We start from the raw sequence: 17,587 nt of genomic DNA on the forward strand, positions 1-17,587 counted from the left end.
GAGAGTTCAATAAATCTTTATTGGTTTCAGTGTTTTTTTAATCCTACAAGAAGCTATAGTATTATGTTTGATGATATACCGAGAAGATTGAAGATATTAAAGGTTAATTTAGCAACTTAAGCAGTTTAAAATCCATTTGTTTTTACAAACGTGTCACGGTCTCATCAAAAACACATGGTTTTTAAACTGCTCAACAATCCCAAATTAACAGCAGAGCGCTACACTTGGAGAAAACACCAACTGGAGATCACTCAAGTCAGAACTGCACTGTAGAGAGAACAAATTTAGTTTCATGGAAGAAAGCAGCACCTGGTACTGATTTTTTTGATTCAATAACTCTGGCTTTAAAATAATCACATCCTTGACAGAGCTACAGGGATAAGTGAATAAGAATTCCTGAATGGCTAAAGCACCCAAAGGTGAGAAAATGGATACTGCCACATCTTCTCCTCCAACTGATCCATGGGAAACCTCCCTTATTCAGTTGCCTACAGCCTGGTGTAATCCCCAGCTTTAACTTCTTTTAATATTATCTGGGGCAGTAAAGGAAAATTCTGGGAACCTAGCAAGGTTATTAAAAGTGGGAATGGCTGTCATTAAATCATTATGGCTTTGTTCCCATTGCTGCGCTGGAATGATGGACACCTGAACAGTTCATTTTCACATTGGTTCCAATGAGAGTTTCTGACCAAGGAAACTCCGTGTGGAAAGCTGACCTGACTCAAAGCTTGGCAGAGCTGTTGAAAACCCCCTACTGACTTCAGCAATACTATAATCTTGCATTATAAACATGGTTCAATTTCTCCACATTTAATAAGCAGCTATTCAACCTTAAAGACAGCTCCATCCCATAAAGCTCCAGACATCTGTTTTTTTAAGAACTCACCTTTTTCTTCTTCCCTTTTCTATTCTCTTTCTTCCTTAGTCTTTCAACACTTGAAAATGATTATTTTTTTTATGTATAAGGTCTTGCTTAACCAACCCAATCCCCTTCTAATATCAAGTTATCCACCTGGTGGATGAGGGAAAGGCTGCTGACATAGTTTACCAAGACTTCAGTAAAGTCTTCAACAGTGTCTCCCACACTATTCTCCTGGAGAAGCTGGCAGCCCAAGGCTTAGATAGGTACACCCTTTGCTGGGTAAAGTACTGGCTGGGAGGCTGGGCAGAGAGAGCAGTATTGAATAGAGTTGAATCTATCTGGCAACCAGTAACAAGTGGTGTTCCACAGGACTTGGTGGTCTGCGGACTGTCCTGTTTAATATATCTTTATTGTTGACCTAGATGAGGGGACTGAGTGAACCCTCAGTAAGTTTGCAGATGACACCAAGTTGAGAGGAACTATCTGCCTGGTGGTAGGAAGGCCCTGTCCTATCTGGACAGGCTGGATGGATGGGCTGAGACTAGTGGGATGAAGTTCAACAAGACCAAGTGCAGGGTACTGCACTCTGGCCACAACCACCTCAGGCAACAGTACAGGCTTGGGGCAGAGTGACTGGAAAGCTGTGAGAAGGAAATGGACCTAGACATGCTGGTCAACACTTGGCTGAACATGAGCCAGCAGTATGCCCAGGCAGCCAAGAAGGCCAATGGCATCCTGGTTTGTACTAGAAATAGTGTAGCCAGCCGAGCAGGGACATGATAGTCCACCTGTACTCAGCTCTGATGAAGCTGCACCTTGAGTACAGTGTTCAGTTTTAGCCCGTTCACTACAAGAAATACAGCGAAACACTGAAGCATGTACAGAGAAGGGCAACGAAGCACAAGTCTTATGAGGAGCAGCTGAGAGAACTGGGATTGTTCAGTTTGGAGAAGAGGCGGCTCAGGGGAAACCTTATTAAGCCTCATCAAATACCTGAAAAGAAATTGTGGCAAGGTGGGTGTTGGCCTGTTCTCCTGCATAAGTAGTGATAGGACTAGAAGGGATGGCCTCAAGTTGCACCAGAGGAGGTTCAGATTGGATATTAGCAAAAATTTCTACTCTAGAAGAGTCTTCAGGTGCTGGAACAGGCTGCCAAAGGAAGTGATTCAATCACCATCCTGGAGGTATTAAAGAAATGTTTTGATGTGGTACTAGGGGACATAGTTTAGTGGGAAAATATTGCTGGTAGGTGGACAGTTGGACTAGATGATCTCGGCGGTCTTTTCCAACCTTGGTGATTCTATGATCATTTTTGAAGATGGAATACATACAAACTTACTTCTGCAATTCTTTGCTAGTTAACATGCAGTGCTCCAGTCTATTAAACAAAAGCAGTATAAATATTAACAAATTAATTTTTAGAATATGCATTTGGGATTTAATAGATTGATACCTGTATCAAATCAGAGAAGTAAAATGAAGTGTAATTTTGAAGTATTGAAATTCACATTTATTTATGCACTCACACCTTAAGCTGTTTTGCTTAGTATTGGATTTTTTGAACACCGATTGTGAGATGCTAAGAAAAGATGCATATTTAACAAGGGATGCAAGTAGTGGCTTTCCTGTGTTTACAAAATAAGCCAATGGCTTGGCCAGGAGCCGGATATCTCTGCCACAGTGACTGCCTTCCTGCCTTACAGCATAGCACACGTCACTACTTAGCTGTGAGCAGAAGATGCTTCTGAAGCTTTCCCACAAAGACTTGCTTGTTGTACAAGCTGTAAGAAAAGCTTATCAGCCTACAGATTATAAAAAATGACTTTTCCCCAGGAAATGCCAGCTAAACTTCTCTTACTAGACATTGAGAACAAGAGAAAATTAATATATTTGAAGACTACCAGTTTTGTCTTAATAAATCAGTCCTTCCAACACTTGCTCATAGTCTTGAACACATATTCTTGTTCCTCTCCAAGTTTATGATTTCTCCAAGTCTGGCACCACAGTTTGTCACCCCCAGATTCTGCATTCCTGCTTAGACCTACCTTCGTGATCCCACAGGAGCACTTGGTGGCAGAACCCGAACTCCAGAGGCACTCTAACTATGCACAGACCCTTCTTGCAGTATTGTGCAATGAGCTGCTCACTAGTATTGTTTTGCAAATTACATTTTTCTTTCTAGATGTAGTGACTGCATTTCACTTTTTTCAGAACAGTTTATAAATGTATAAAGACTGAACTGTAGCCTTGACTTTCAAAGTACTTGACAGCCCATCTTCGCTTTTTATGCAATGCCCTGTATTTCAGTTCACATTTATTAAAATACTGAACAGTCCTTAACCTAAGAGGGTCCTCAGGGACTATACTTGATATGTCTTCCATATTTGCCAGTGAAGTACTAAAAACTGCTTACAGTGCTCAGAGACATGCACAAATTCAAAGACAAGCAAGGTCATGAACTTCAGTGTAGCAACTAATTCAGAGTGGCAGTCTGCATGCGTGCTCCTACCTGTGAGAAACAGACTTGTTTCCATCGTAGGGTAAGAACATGCATGCACGCAGGTGACCTCAGAGCAAAAGGTATGTTGCTGGATAGACAAAGATGTGTAACTGCAGCATGTTATTTGCTGCTCAACGTGGCTAGCACGTCTTTGCAGCCAGCTGCGTGCTCACTGCATAATATTCTCATCTTGGGCATTTTTGCCATACTGGGTTTCTGAGAACAGAATATAAAACTGATGTCCAGAGTCCTACTAAAATATCTGGTATAGATCACTTGAACAAATACGCTGTAGAAGTGCACCACTTCCGACTGGCTTTTCGTAATTTCTGAGTCCTCTGGTCAGCACTGCAAGAGATACTCAACTCCAGCCTTCAGGAGAACCTTGTGAACCACTGGTGTCAGTGTCCATTCCTTAAAAACCAGGAATTTTCCTTGTTGAAACACGTTTGTTGCCTCCAGTCCTACCACTGCACCCAAGTGAAAAGAGTCTTGCTTAATCTTCATTATTATCACCCATAAGACACATTTATCTAAAAGCTAAAGCTAAAAAAAGGAAAGCTCTCTAAACTGCCTTTCCCTTCTCTGAACTGGGAAAAAAAATCAGTCCTCTCAACCTCTCCTAAAATGTTTTCCAAATAATGTTTTACATTAAAAATGCTTTTTAACTGTAACTGCCGAAACGTTCAGAGAGACTTGTAACGTATAATCACACCAAGACCAAGAACTAAGACCACCCTTGGTTATTTAATAAAGCCAAATAACTTAAAAGGAAATCTAGACAAAGGGACAGCCCTTTTCACAATGTCTCATGTAGTTGAAAAAGGATTTTATTTACAATATTTAAATGCAGTACTGTGAAACAAACAACTTGGTTCACAGGCAGTGCACCCACTGCTGAACTGTCACTGCCTGACATCCTGTCTTATCTGCCAAATTGCTCATTAGGTTTGGCAATTTTCACCTGCGCCTCCCGTTTAGATTTCAGCAGGGAATAAACATCACTCTGCTTTAACAATCTTCCGCAGCGAGCTTCCAGCTTCTGCTCAGAAAGCATGCGGGCTCACACAAAACATGCCTTGTGTTCCGCACGCTCAAAAAAATAATGCAGCTCAAGGGATGAAACACAACAATGGGAAGTTTAACTTAGGTTACAGAAAAACAACAAAAAATGGCGAAAGAGCCAGATAATGAGCGTCAGCCAGCTGCTTTCATCGATGAAGTACACTTTCCCAACGCAAAAGAACATAGGGGGTGTAGACCAGCATCATTTTTGTTTCCACATTTAGATGGGAAGATTCAATTTGATACAACCCCCCGCGTGCAAAGTACAGGCTATGTTTGTGCATGGGAAAGAGGGAATCCAGCTGAATATTACTTCTCCAGCTGGACCTGATCTAGCTAACCTTTCCCTTGCTGAGAAGGCACGGGGGCGCGATCTATAAACAAACAAAGGGGTGGCATGGTAACCAGAACAAAGAGAAATCTCAGCTCCCCGACACCCAGCTCCAGCGTGTCCACACGGGGACCGGCCCGGCCGTACACCGCAGGTGAGTGGGCTCCAAGTGGGACGGAGCCTGGGCACGAGGAGCAGAGCGCAGCCCGCCAGCAAAAAGCACCAGGGACGTAAAACAAAATGTCTAAAATGCTGTAAACCAATTTCAGGCGGAATACTGTTTTTCATTTGTTAGAAGTAAAATATTCACCGCCAACCCTGCAATTAGCTAGAAAATTACAATAATTACAGCAATTTTGTATCCCATCTCCAATCCAATTAATAGATATATGACCTTGTCAACATGTAATAATCGGGATCTGCATCTACCACAAAACTGGATGGGTTTTATTTGCTGAATAGAACTTACACAGTAAGAAGATAATTATTTGAAATACTGAGAATACCATTTGTATGCTATGCTTCACTTCACAAATTATAAAGGAAATACAATAGGGATATTATTTCCATTTTCAATGTATATTTAAATGAAATTCTTGATAAAGGTAGGTTTAACATGGGATATTATTACTGGACTGGGATCCTTAGCCTGTGGTGTGGAACATTTACAAATGAAATATATTGAATTGTCAACACCTCAAAAAAAAAAAAAAAAAAAAAAAAAAAAAAAAAAAAAAAGTAATAGCTAGGTAAGACAACATGGTTGGTTTGCAATATTTATGACAAATCGTTTCACCAATTTTATTTTTTCATGATTTCATTAAAAACGTGTCAAAAGAGTTGTAATATTTACCAACAGTTTTAAAGCTCCTACACGTTTCTACAGGCCTTTGTATTGCTGGGTCTCAAAGAACTTTCCGGTCATTTTAGCAGCCAGTGAATTGGCCAAGTATTACACGAATGACACCAAAGATAAGTGAGCTGTCTGATATATCAGTGAATTTTATCTGCTCCATGTGATTGTGATGCACCAACATCGATACACTAAATAGCACAGCAGATGATCACATTAAGGAAAAAACGTGTACGTATGATCTGCTCTGAGCCACCCCAAGCTGAAAAGTCAGAAGGACAGTTTTTGTCTTACAAATGGAACTGAGATATGCATTTAGCAATGGCATACTCCAGTGACAGCGAAACAAAAGGGCACTGCAATTGATGCTTTTTTTTTTATTCTTGTCTGCCATTTATCCTCTCCTTAATTTAATTCTGTATTTTAATTGAACACAGTCATAACTTGAAAAGACATGCGTTCAAGTCTTCATAACCTAATTCTTAAACGTTGTTCTCTTAGTTTTACAGAAAATACTATGGAACAAAACCCTTCAAACTTTAAATAGAGAGTTGTAACTTTTCCATTTGTGTTTTTACCTCTCTACTAAAACATACATTTTATCCATTAAAGGAATGCCTATAGAAAAGTAATCTCTTGGGAATTACAAATCATTTTTTAAAAGACTTCAGAATATCAAAGGACTGACTGATGTGAACCTCTGTTATGAATTTTCTGGAATGGCATCACTACTTCAAAACTTCAGTGGAGGAAATGACAGATAGTATAACTAAAGGGGCACACTGCTCAATCTAAAATTGTCTTGCTTGCATGATAGATTTAACAACAATGAGAACTGCACTGTAAATGTCATTTGGTACTTTTTTTTTTCCTTTTTAGAAAGCTGAAATACTCAGAATCCTTCCCAAACAAGAATGCTAATCTATATATATTTAATACTTCATGGTTTTGCAACTAGTCTACATTTCAAAATAAAGAAAATAAAGGGATTTTCCTGGCTATGGTTTACTTTTTTAGAAAAGCATCTTTTCCCAGCACAATAAATGTATGTATCACAAGGTGTTTTTAAGGAAAGGTGATAAGCATAACTAGCAACCTTAAGAGGTTCAGTAGAAAGCGTTCCTGACGTTACTAGTTTGCTTTTTTTTTTTTTACCCTTTTCTTCATTAAACGCAATAAAAATGGCAAACTGAAAAATAGAGCACGAAGCAACTGCCTTTAGAAATTTTGCTGTGATTTTCAGCGTTAGGACAATTTTAATCTGGCAGCACATAGTTTATTGCACCTAAAAGCAGCTTATAAATAATTTATTAAAACAGAAAGGTTTATTTGCTTGCATGCAACCAGCATTTAAGCCATTTCTCAATTTTGATCAGCATTCAGTAAGGACAGATAATGAATCACATTCCCAACAGCATCAACGTAAGAACACTTGGCATCCCCCGAAGTTAAGATGAAACATGTTGAGATATGAAGCACATTGACTTACTTGCACGGAGGACTGAAGGGGTGACCTCAATTTCACTTGTTGCTTGGTAGGGCTGAAAGGCTGATGCTGCGTTGGACCCCAACTCACTGCCAAAAATCTCAGGACTCTGTGTGCCTGTTGAGCTGGCACTGGTGCCGTCGCCTCCATGGTGAGGATCTTGCTCATCAAACACAGCCACCAGCTGCAAATGACATTTAATCAACTGTTAAAAAGAAACCTTGAGCAACATCAAAGTGCCACTGGAGATGAGCATTTCATCATTTCTTCCCATTAAAAAGAAAGGAATGCCCATAAGCACTGACTCAAATCAAGGCCTAGACCACAACCCAAGCCCAAAGAAATGCAGCTCTGCCCAAGGCAGGGTCAAGGGCCAGCAGCTCCAACACAGCACAGACCCCAGCACTGTGAGCACAGAGCAAGTGGTACCAAGCCAGGAAACGCAGTCTCATCTTTCCTAGCAAACCCCTCAATCTCACCCAGCAGTACAGAAACTGCTCAAAGCCTGTGCACTGGAGGTTACCACCTGCCTGCTGATACCTCTCTATGAATCACTGTTATAAAGTCAAACCATTGGCAATTACACAATAAAAATACACAATAAGAATCACAGACACAGAATCACACAGAATGGCCAGGGTTGGAAGGGACCTCAAGGATCGTGAATCTCCAACCCCCCTGCCACATGCAGGGCCACCAACCTCCACATTCAATACTAGACCAGGCTGCACAGGGCCCCATCCAACCTGGCCTCGAATACCTCCAGGGATGGGGCATCCACAACCTCTCTGGGGAGCCTGTTCCAGCACCTCACCACTCTCTCTGTAAAGAATTTCCCCTGACATCCAACCTAAATCTCCCCTCCCTCAACTTAAAACCATTTCCCCTTGTCCTTATCAACCCTTTCAAAGAGTTGATTCCCCTCCTGTTTGTAGGCTCCCTTTAGGTATTGAAAGGCTGCAATGAGGTCACCCCACAGCCTTCTTTTCTCCAGGCTGAACAAGCCCAACCCCCTCAGCTCCTCCTTCATAGGGGAGGTGCTCCAGTCCCCTGATCATCTTGGTGGCTCTACTTCGGATCCTCTCCAACAGCTCTCTCTTTTTTGTACTGGGGACTCCAGACCTGGACACAGTACTCCAGAAGTTCACACATGCTGAAAGCTACAGAGTATGAAGTCACCCTAAAGCGTCAAATTGCTACAAGTTAGCTTATTGTCTATTAATCTGACATTTGTTAATGTCTATTAACACAATTTCAGCGGTGGGCTTCCCTTGCAAAATTTCACTAGTCAAATTTCCAGAAATATTTCTGTTGTTTGCATTCAGATTCTCCAAGAAAAAAAGTAAGATCCAAAGCCCAATTTGAAACTTAGCCAAGACACTAATTTAATTGTGATTTGCCAAACCTCTGTTCACCATTGTGAGAGAAACAGGAAAAACATCATGGCTTTTTCAGTAAATCTAACATTTTTTCCACAATTTCTGAATGCTTTTATTTGAAAATAATTTCTCCCATTTTATTTGTGGGGACACACTGAAAGGGAAAAGGCCAGCTCTCGTACACATTCAATTTTCAAGATGGGTAGAGAAGTCCTATGGATAAGAGCATTCTGCAGCCTACAAATTACTCTATAATGTAATATCTGAAAGACACTTCTAAGAACGCATTACATTCTTCTGACCATATTGGTAGGGTAAATGGAGCAAATTAGCTTAAACCCGCGCTGATCTCTGCAAATTGTTTGTTTTAACAACACTTAGGGCTTCCTATTACCAGAAGGAACCAGAAGTCATTTTTATCTTTTTATTTTTCTTTTTTTCTTTGAGTGAATTTGACATCATCTCATCCTACAGATTTTAACCACGGTCCCATAACTCCAATCTGATCTATGCAAACATTACTTAAAATAAATAAATAAATAAACAGATTAAAAATTGCAACTGGAAGCCCAAATGGAAATCATTTGGGAATAGAGCTTCTGAAACTACTTTCAGGCATTAACATTTTGTTGGGCTTTTTTTGTTGCTGGTTTTTTTTGTTTGTTTGGTTGGTTTTTTGTTTTTTTTTTTAATGAGTAGTTCTGAAACTGCAGAGAGTAGCAAGCTTCTGCCAATAATTCCATTCCTAATGCAAATTTAGGCTCTGGCATGTGCAAAAGAGAAAGAACAAATCAGTAATGGTTAAAAGTCAGTGCTCTCTGCAGGGCTATTTGGAAGGTAGGCAGCAGAAGGAAAAGCAGGCTGCAACAGCAGATAGAGTGGGTGGTTTAACAAACGGTTCACCATTTTATATTTGAGAAGCCAGTATATGATGAGATAGCACCAAAAGAGTTGGGACAATATCTAAAACATGAGTACATCAATAGTATGAGACAGCTAATTCTGTAACATGCTGAGAAATACCAATACTTACACAAATTGAAACGCATTTCTCAAAAGCAGCACACTTTACACTTCTAACAATTTGACTGTTTTGTATAACAGCTAATTATCAATCTCCAGCAACTGAAAATAAATTAATCCACAAGTGAAAATGTGGAAGGCATTGGTACACAAAGGATGAACTTAAGAATTCCAAGGATGAAGCATCAAATCTTCTACTTTCCACGGCATGTATCAAGATAAATCCCTAAATTACATTCTGCTCCTTTGAGGCTAACTGAAAAATAACACTGCATGCTCCTGCAAGGATTTGTGAATACATTAAACATATTAAAAAGTATGTTCATATCAATATATATATACACATGCATGTTCCACTGTAAGTTGCCTCCAGCTTTTTGCCTATTCCAAGCAGCTTACAACCTATGACTTCAGAACATCTAAAACAGAATGCTTCTCATTTCAAGCTCAGCTTTTGATCTTAGGTATTTTCACAGGTAATTCACCATTTTGACAGCATCAAACCTTCAAAAGGCTTCAGTTCCAATAAGAAGCATACTAAGTTGTAACATTTTTGCATACAACCTCTAAAGAAACACAAGCCATGATAGCTTTCTCCAAGCCTAATTAGCTTTGCATTAATTCTGCAGTAGTGGCATCCCGAACAACAAGCAAATCTTGACGACTGAAAGACCTACAGTGAATTACAGCTTGGACCTTGACTTCCAGAGCTTGGTATTCCACTCTTAGAGTGGCAGTGAGATTACAGGAAACAAGGAAAAACAACGTATCTTCCACCATACTCACACACTGAGAATTGTGTTATGGATTCTCCAATATTTTTCCTCAAAGGCAATTCCTTGAGGAGTGACATAAGGAGCAACACACAGCTGTACTTTGTGAAGCCCACAGCCCGTGACATCACTACCATGGAGACAAACATTAAGAGAATCCATAGGGCTACTTGGACACAGGCCATCCATATCAGGAGGTCACTGGACTCACCAAGAAACCACAGCAGTAACAGATGCTTTGTGCCAAGGAAGCAATAACCTGTCAGCAAGGTGCCAGGCATGTTCAAAGGCCAGGTACTAAGGTGGCAAAGCACGTAACACAGATTACTGGAGTAGCTGTTTGTAGCCTTCAAGTCAATGGTAAAGTGATCAAATTTTGATAGGTTTTAAACACCACGTTTACAAAGAGCACAGAAAACAAAGATGATTATTGTGCCTGAAAACAACAGCATCTGTGCAGAAACAACTTCCAGGTTGGTGCTTTCTCTTCTCATTTTTTCTCTTTTTTAGCTCCTGTTTTAAACACAACTGAAATTACCATAGTTGCACCCGATGCCCATTTTGAAATCAAGTGGACTGCATACTTCTTTCCCGAATTATTCTATAATGATTACTTCCAATGCATGACACAGGTTTGTCTCCTGTTCTCCATCTTACAATTCTGGATTTGCCATGACCTGAGGAATCCACTACACAAATCATTCTCACACTGGAAATCAGTGAAAGGGACGAACAAACCATAACAAAGCACAAGGAAAGAAAGCAGATAAGCTGATTAATATTAGATCAGGTCTTTAAAAGACTTTCCACCAAAATTTTGTGAAAATTGGAGCTGCTTAGTTTGTCTGAATTCATCCCGCAGTCAAAGACCAAAGTCGTATCAGCAACAGGACTAAATAAGTAATAATAATACTAATAGCAACAATGATATTTCAAGCCATTTCTCCCCTCTCCACCCCACCAATCCATGGGACCTGAATCTGAACTCAAAGAATTGAAGCTATGGTTAACAGGCTACAGCAGGACACACTGCTTGCAGTTTTCAACCACTGAATAAAAAATCTGGAACTAAGAAATAAAACTCAGTAGCAAAAAAATCAATCTTTTATCCTGAAACAAATTTAATAAATGGTAGGCTTAATTCAGACTGACATATTTGCATTTACAATTATAACAGCAATAGAAAGGAGATTCCAATACAGAGCCACATTCTTCATCAATGTAAACTGGCATAAGAAAAAAACAGCAGTTTGAACAGGCTGGGAATTTGGTCCCTAGTGAAAGCATATTAGTTTTTCCAAGAAGAAAAATGTGTTTAATATTCTGTAGCAGTTACAAATATGAAGAGAGTTGCTTTGTTTAGATTACCACCTATGGAAACGCTCTGTCAATTTCCCCAGCACTTATCTCCAGTCTTTAGCAATGTGTGAAAGGGAATCCATCATAAACTTTTCTCTTTCTTCAGCCAGGACTGGACATATCACACTAGACAGGTTACATGTACTCATATAAATAAAAAGCAAGAAGGATGATTTATTCTACTATTGACAGATAGCAGCAGTTTGCATTCCAGTATTCATTATAACAATTTCCTTTGATTCCTAGATAATTAAAAATTAGTAAACACATATGAAGTCTTAATTAATACACTAGATTAAGTACTTGAATTTTAATTAACTGGATTTAAAAAAAACATTCGCCAGCAAGACTTGTTTACATTTTGATTAAATCCTAAGACCATATGAAACAATTCATCACTCTTACAGTGCAATTAGTTCATCCAAAACCAGAAATCCTCTACTTCACAAAAACCATAAAGCCAGAATGTCTAGCTGTATTTTTCCTATGACATGCAAGACGGACAAAACGATCACTTGTATTTTATATATTCCTAAGCATCTCTCCAAAACCTGTGAATTCTTTAATAATATACTGATGAATCTGATGCTGTCTCCTGTGTAGGCATCAACACCTGTTAAAAACCCTTTTTTGATATTTTTTTTTCCCCAATAATTAAAAGTTATTTAAAATATCTGTTTCCTTCTCACCAGGATAATTACCAGAGCATTTCATAACGGACATTCCCAATTTGCTCTCCTGCTCATCGCCCTGCGCTCTGCAGCTGACCTGCTGGGTGCCCAGCAGCCTCCATCCCTCCGGCTGAGTTGCCCCCTCCCTGCTGGCCCACACAATGATTTCCAGATGTGGGCTTCCCTTACACAGCTGCTGTGTTCATCTGTGAGTTTGCTACACATCTCCTCCCTCAGGAAGGCCCTCCACATTCGGAACTGCCTTTCACACAAGTGGTTATTTTTCTGCTTTCAACAGACCGCAGAGGGGCACCTTCGAGGCCAAAAACTTCTCCAGACAGTTGTGCAGGCTTAAGCACCTGTACCACCCGACTGACTGCCCATTTCCCTTGCAGTGAGCACAACTGAAGAGAATGCCAATAAATATCTACAGAAACACTGTATAACTGGCAATAACCCAGAGCAGACAGCATGGACTACTGCTCTGTGTATACTCCAAAGCAGAACTAATGAAGTCTTATTGCATAAGGCCCAGCAGTAAATCAAATTCCAGCTAATGGCACCTCAGAGCCCAAAGTGTCCAGAAATACAAGTTGTTGCACATGTAAACAAGCAAATGAATATAAGAGGAAGAAACAGAAATTCTGGAAAATAATTAACAAGGAAGCCTCTAATTGTAATTTAGATACAAAATATTATAAAAATGAAATAAACGTGTAGGCTTTCTAAACTGACTTTAATGACAACATGGCACACCTAAATAACTGTCATTTCTTGAGCTTCACTTTTCTACATGGCTCATTAAAAGCCCATTTAAATATAACTGCTGTATCAATGAAATGGTAAGATGAAATGTGGAAAAAGGGGACATTTTAACAAATGAGACACTTCTGTCTGCAGACATAAAAAAAGGACTGATTAAAATATATATATATATTATCTGAGGCACTCTGTGCTTTATCTCCAACCTGAGTCCTGAGCCCCTCAATACAGACTTAAAGATTACCCAACATTTCAAAATAAGAAAAAAGGCAAATACAGTTTAAATTCAAAGTTATAGCTGAACTGTAGCCCAAGTCTTTGTAATTTCAAGCAAGTCCTTACCTATGCAATTCAGCTTCAGTTGGAAGCCAGAACGAGCTTTCAGTAACAACTAGTCCAAGTAATTTAGATAGAAGGGAGCGCAACTGGTACCCTCTTAGCTTTACTGCATTATTGCTTTTGAAAACATACAAAGATCATTTCAAGGGTCACGTTCTATTATCAAATTAAAACCTTGCATTAGATCTTACATGAATTACTCAAAAGCATAATCTCATAGGGAATCAGAAAAACCTAAACTGGAAGGAACCTTTGGAAGTCTCAGCCTCTGTTCCATGTGATCTTTTCCAACCCCTAAACACATCCCGGTACCTCAGACTGGGTCAGCACAGAGGTCTTTTTGTACTGGGGAAATCAAATAGTGCAAAAGCAGAGGGAAAACAGTCACTTCTCTCAACCTGCTATACACTCGCTCCTGAAGCCCAGGATAGCTGTCCCCAGGCTGCCTACCAGGTCAGCTCCGACACCACAGGCAGTGAGCTCCCAGCCTGTACTGCTGTGTGTTCCAGCCTAGGTGCACGACTCTGCATTTCCTGAATATATTCTGCCTCCTCAAAATCTCCAAGTACGAAATAATCACTGCTGGAAAACGTATCATAGGTCTAATTGAAAGTAATTCTTAAATCTGCTGACTAACTAAACATCCTTCCCTTACCAAACTTAGCATAACATACCAAGCTAAATCATCTTTGCAACATCAGAATTCAACTATTAATTCAAAAGACACGTTAATTTTACAGGTAGTTTAATAATCTGCTTCTTTCATAATTCTTTAAATCTAGGAAGTGATTCTGAAGTAAATATACAAGGTTTTTATTAAAACATTGCTTTTGATTATTCATTTCCTACAGCACTTTGATCTGAGGAATTCTAGAAGCAATATTACATTGCAATCTAATCTTCTCCCAGTAGGAATTAAATATAGTTTTAGATACTATACTGTAATTTACCAGACTATTTTTAAAATATATTAGTTTAAGATGACATATTTTTAAAAGACTTCTCCTCCCCTCCTCTCTCCTCTACTGCTGAGCAACAGCCTAAAAACAAGCACAACGGTGACACCCTGCAAGGCACAGTGCATCTTTTCACAGAATCACAGAATCACAAGGTTGGAAATGACCTGCAAGATCATCTAGTCCAACCACCCTCCCATTCCTATCAGTGCCACAAGCTGCTAAACCATCTCTCGTAGCTCCTCATCCAGGCGCCTCTTGAACACTACCAGGGACTGCGACTCCACCACCTCCCTGGGCAGCCATTCCAGTGCCTGACCACCCTTTGAGAGAAAAAGCTTCTCCTAATATCCAACCTAAACTGAACTTTTCTTTTTTCTAACTGAACTCTCTACTGGGCCTCCATGGCTTAAGTCAGGCTGAGGCTTAGACCAAGAAATACATGGTAAGCATTAAAAGTAATCTGAGGACAGATAATAGATCGTAGAATGGTTTAGGTAGGAAGGGACTTCTAAGATGAACCAGTTGCAACCCCACTGCTATAGGCAGGGACACCTCACACTAGACGAGGCTGCTCAAAGCCCCATCCAGCCTAGCCTAGAACGCCTCCAGGGTGGGAGCATCTACACCTTCTCTGGGCAACCTGTTCCAGTGTCTCCCCATCCACATAGTAAGGAATTTCTTCCTAACATCTAGTCTAAATCTACCTTCTTCCAGCTTAAAGCCATTTCCTCTCATCCTGTCACTACACATCCTTACAAAAAGTCCCTTCCCAGCTTTCCTGTAGGCCCCCTACAGCTACTGGAAGGTTGCTATGAAGTTCCCCCAGAGCCTTCTCCTCTCCAGCTGAAGAGCCCCAGCACTCTTAGCTTGTCCCCAGAGGGGAGGCACTTCAGTTTGAGATCATCTTTGTGGGCCTTCTTCTGGACCCCCTGTAACAGCTCCATGTCCTTCTTGTGTCAGGGGCCCCAGAACTGGATGCAGTACTCCAGGTGGGATCTCATGAGAGCAGAATAGAGGGGCAGAATCACCTCCCTCAACCTGCTGGTCCCAGTTCCCTCAATGCAACCCGGGATACAGTTGGCATTCTGGGCTGCAAGTGCATGTTGCCAGCTCACGCTCAATCTTCCATCAACTGACACGCACAAATCTTTTCTCCTCAGGGCCATTCTCAGCCAAACTCGTATTTGTGCTTGGGACGGTCCAGACCCAGGTGCAGGATCTTTCACTTTGTCTTGTTGATCTTCATGAGGTCAGCATGGGCCCACCTCGCAAGCTTTTCAAGGTCCTTCTGGATGATAGATAGATAAATAGACAGACAGAGGCAGATGCCACTGAGCTGCTTGATAAGTAGGCTGGATTTGCTTTTTCATGCCCTCAGTCTTTGAATATCGTAGAATCATAAAGGTTGGTGAAACCACTATGATCATCCAGTCACCAACCCATCACCATCATGACCACTAAACTATATCCCTCAGCATCACACCTACTTGTTTCCTGAGACCTCCAAGGACAGTGACTCCATCACTTCCCCAGACAGCCTGTTCCAGTGCTTTATCACTCTTTTTGCAAATAAATTTTCCTAATATCCAACCTGAACCTCTCCTGCTGCAACTTAGGGCCATTATACCAGATACATAGGTTATGCATCATGTACCAAATGAGCATCGTGCTGCCAGGTGCAATGTGTGGTCTATCAGATAAGAATACACAGAGAATGCACCAACTCCTTATTCTGCAAAGTCTTTCTGAACAACAGGCCCAACTCCGGAGCTGGATAGTGGCCATTAACACCAGTTAACTTCTGTTCCACCTGTTCTCTCCAACAGCCAGATAACCCCCTGCCCTATGCCAAATGGCCTGAAGGCATTCAAGGCAAAAATAAATGGTCAAAGCAGTCTACCTATCATGAAGATGACACACTCTACTAGAAGATTATATATCATGGTAGTTGGGGTTTTTTGGCAGGGCAAACTCACCCTGAATCAGGGATGGGTTAACAAAAGGTTTGTTACTGTAACCCTGTTCTTGAATGCTGTTTTTCTGCTATAATTTGAATCACAGTGAGAAAGGCTCCACAGCCAGTCTGAATTAGCTTCAAGCATGCTCCACAACATCCACCAACCATCAACAACACCAGCAGCTGCTAAGCTGAGTCCCACCAATGGGCAGTCAATGCCACTACCGTGCTCTGATGCCTATGAAAGTGGGGACAGCCACACAAAAGCCAAAAAGAAAAAACATTGCAGATATACCACAAAAGGAAGTATCCTAATTAAGACTATGGACAAATCATTTCCAGAACTCTTAACTATGCACAAAACTTCAGCTAAAATGACAGTGCAAGAATAGAGAAAAACATTCTCACTTCTTTTAAACCATTTTAAACAATATTTATCTCTCTCTCCAATGTTTCTCAGCAAAAATGAAGACATTACAATCAGATAGCAGTCTCCTTTCTTCAGTTGCTGCAGCTTCCCTACACAGCAAATACCAAAGCACTTAAGCCCATGTACATCTAGGATATGAGGGCAGCTGGGAAAAGTATCTCTGTCTTAAATTAGAAAGATTTTCAATCACGTTTTTTTAATCATGGGGTTTTTGTAATGGGTCATTTCTTCACCGACTCTTCCTTTGAAAGCATACAGAATATAACTATAACTGTTTTTTCCTTAAATCCTCAATTTAAGCAGAAAAGATTTCTTTTAAAGTCCCTTTGTAAAAACAGCCCTCTTCTTCAAGACTAAGCACATACTCTGCAAAATCATTACAGTACATGATTTACCATGGAGCTCATTTTGAAAAGAATAAAGGAAAAAAAAAATACATCTACTCCAATTTTTAAGAGGTGTGTGAAGAACACACGGTATCAGAAGAGAGCAACGGTGTGCGGAAACCACTGGGCACATCTCCGAGCATGTGAATGAGCCAGTTTCATCTCCTGCAATTTTGCTCCCTCAGCAGTAATGAATATATGTGAACTACATAGGACAATGTTATTAATATTACTTTGGAAGCAATTTTACATACATTTTAGAGCACTATAAAATTCTGCCTCCTCTTTTAAGAGGGCAAGGCCCTAAAAGATGCCAGACTGCTTCCACTCAGCTGAGCCTGCAAGCATGGGATGAGTCTACAGGTCACCAGGCCTCACATCAGCAGTGTGAGGCTCAGAGGAGTTCTGTATTTTATTTCTGACACAGAGGTCAGCAGTTAAACAGTGACGCT

The 17,587-nt window shown here is 40.4% G+C and overlaps 1 protein-coding gene across 1 annotated transcript in view; it reads right to left on the minus strand.

Moving 5' to 3' along the window:
• PARD3 (par-3 family cell polarity regulator) overlaps window positions 1–17,587 on the minus strand; it is a gene marked incomplete at both ends in the record, with an annotated part of 424,269 nt that overhangs the window by 279,372 nt on the left and 127,310 nt on the right. The window contains one exon of the mRNA XM_079538143.1: window positions 7,101–7,281. Coding sequence (XP_079394269.1) covers window positions 7,101–7,281 — 181 coding nt within the window. The remainder of the gene's footprint in view (window positions 1–7,100; window positions 7,282–17,587) is intronic.

This window comes from Tetrao urogallus (genome assembly GCF_951394365.1).
Source record: "Tetrao urogallus genome assembly, chromosome: 7".
Classification (NCBI taxonomy): domain Eukaryota; kingdom Metazoa; phylum Chordata; class Aves; order Galliformes; family Phasianidae; genus Tetrao; species Tetrao urogallus.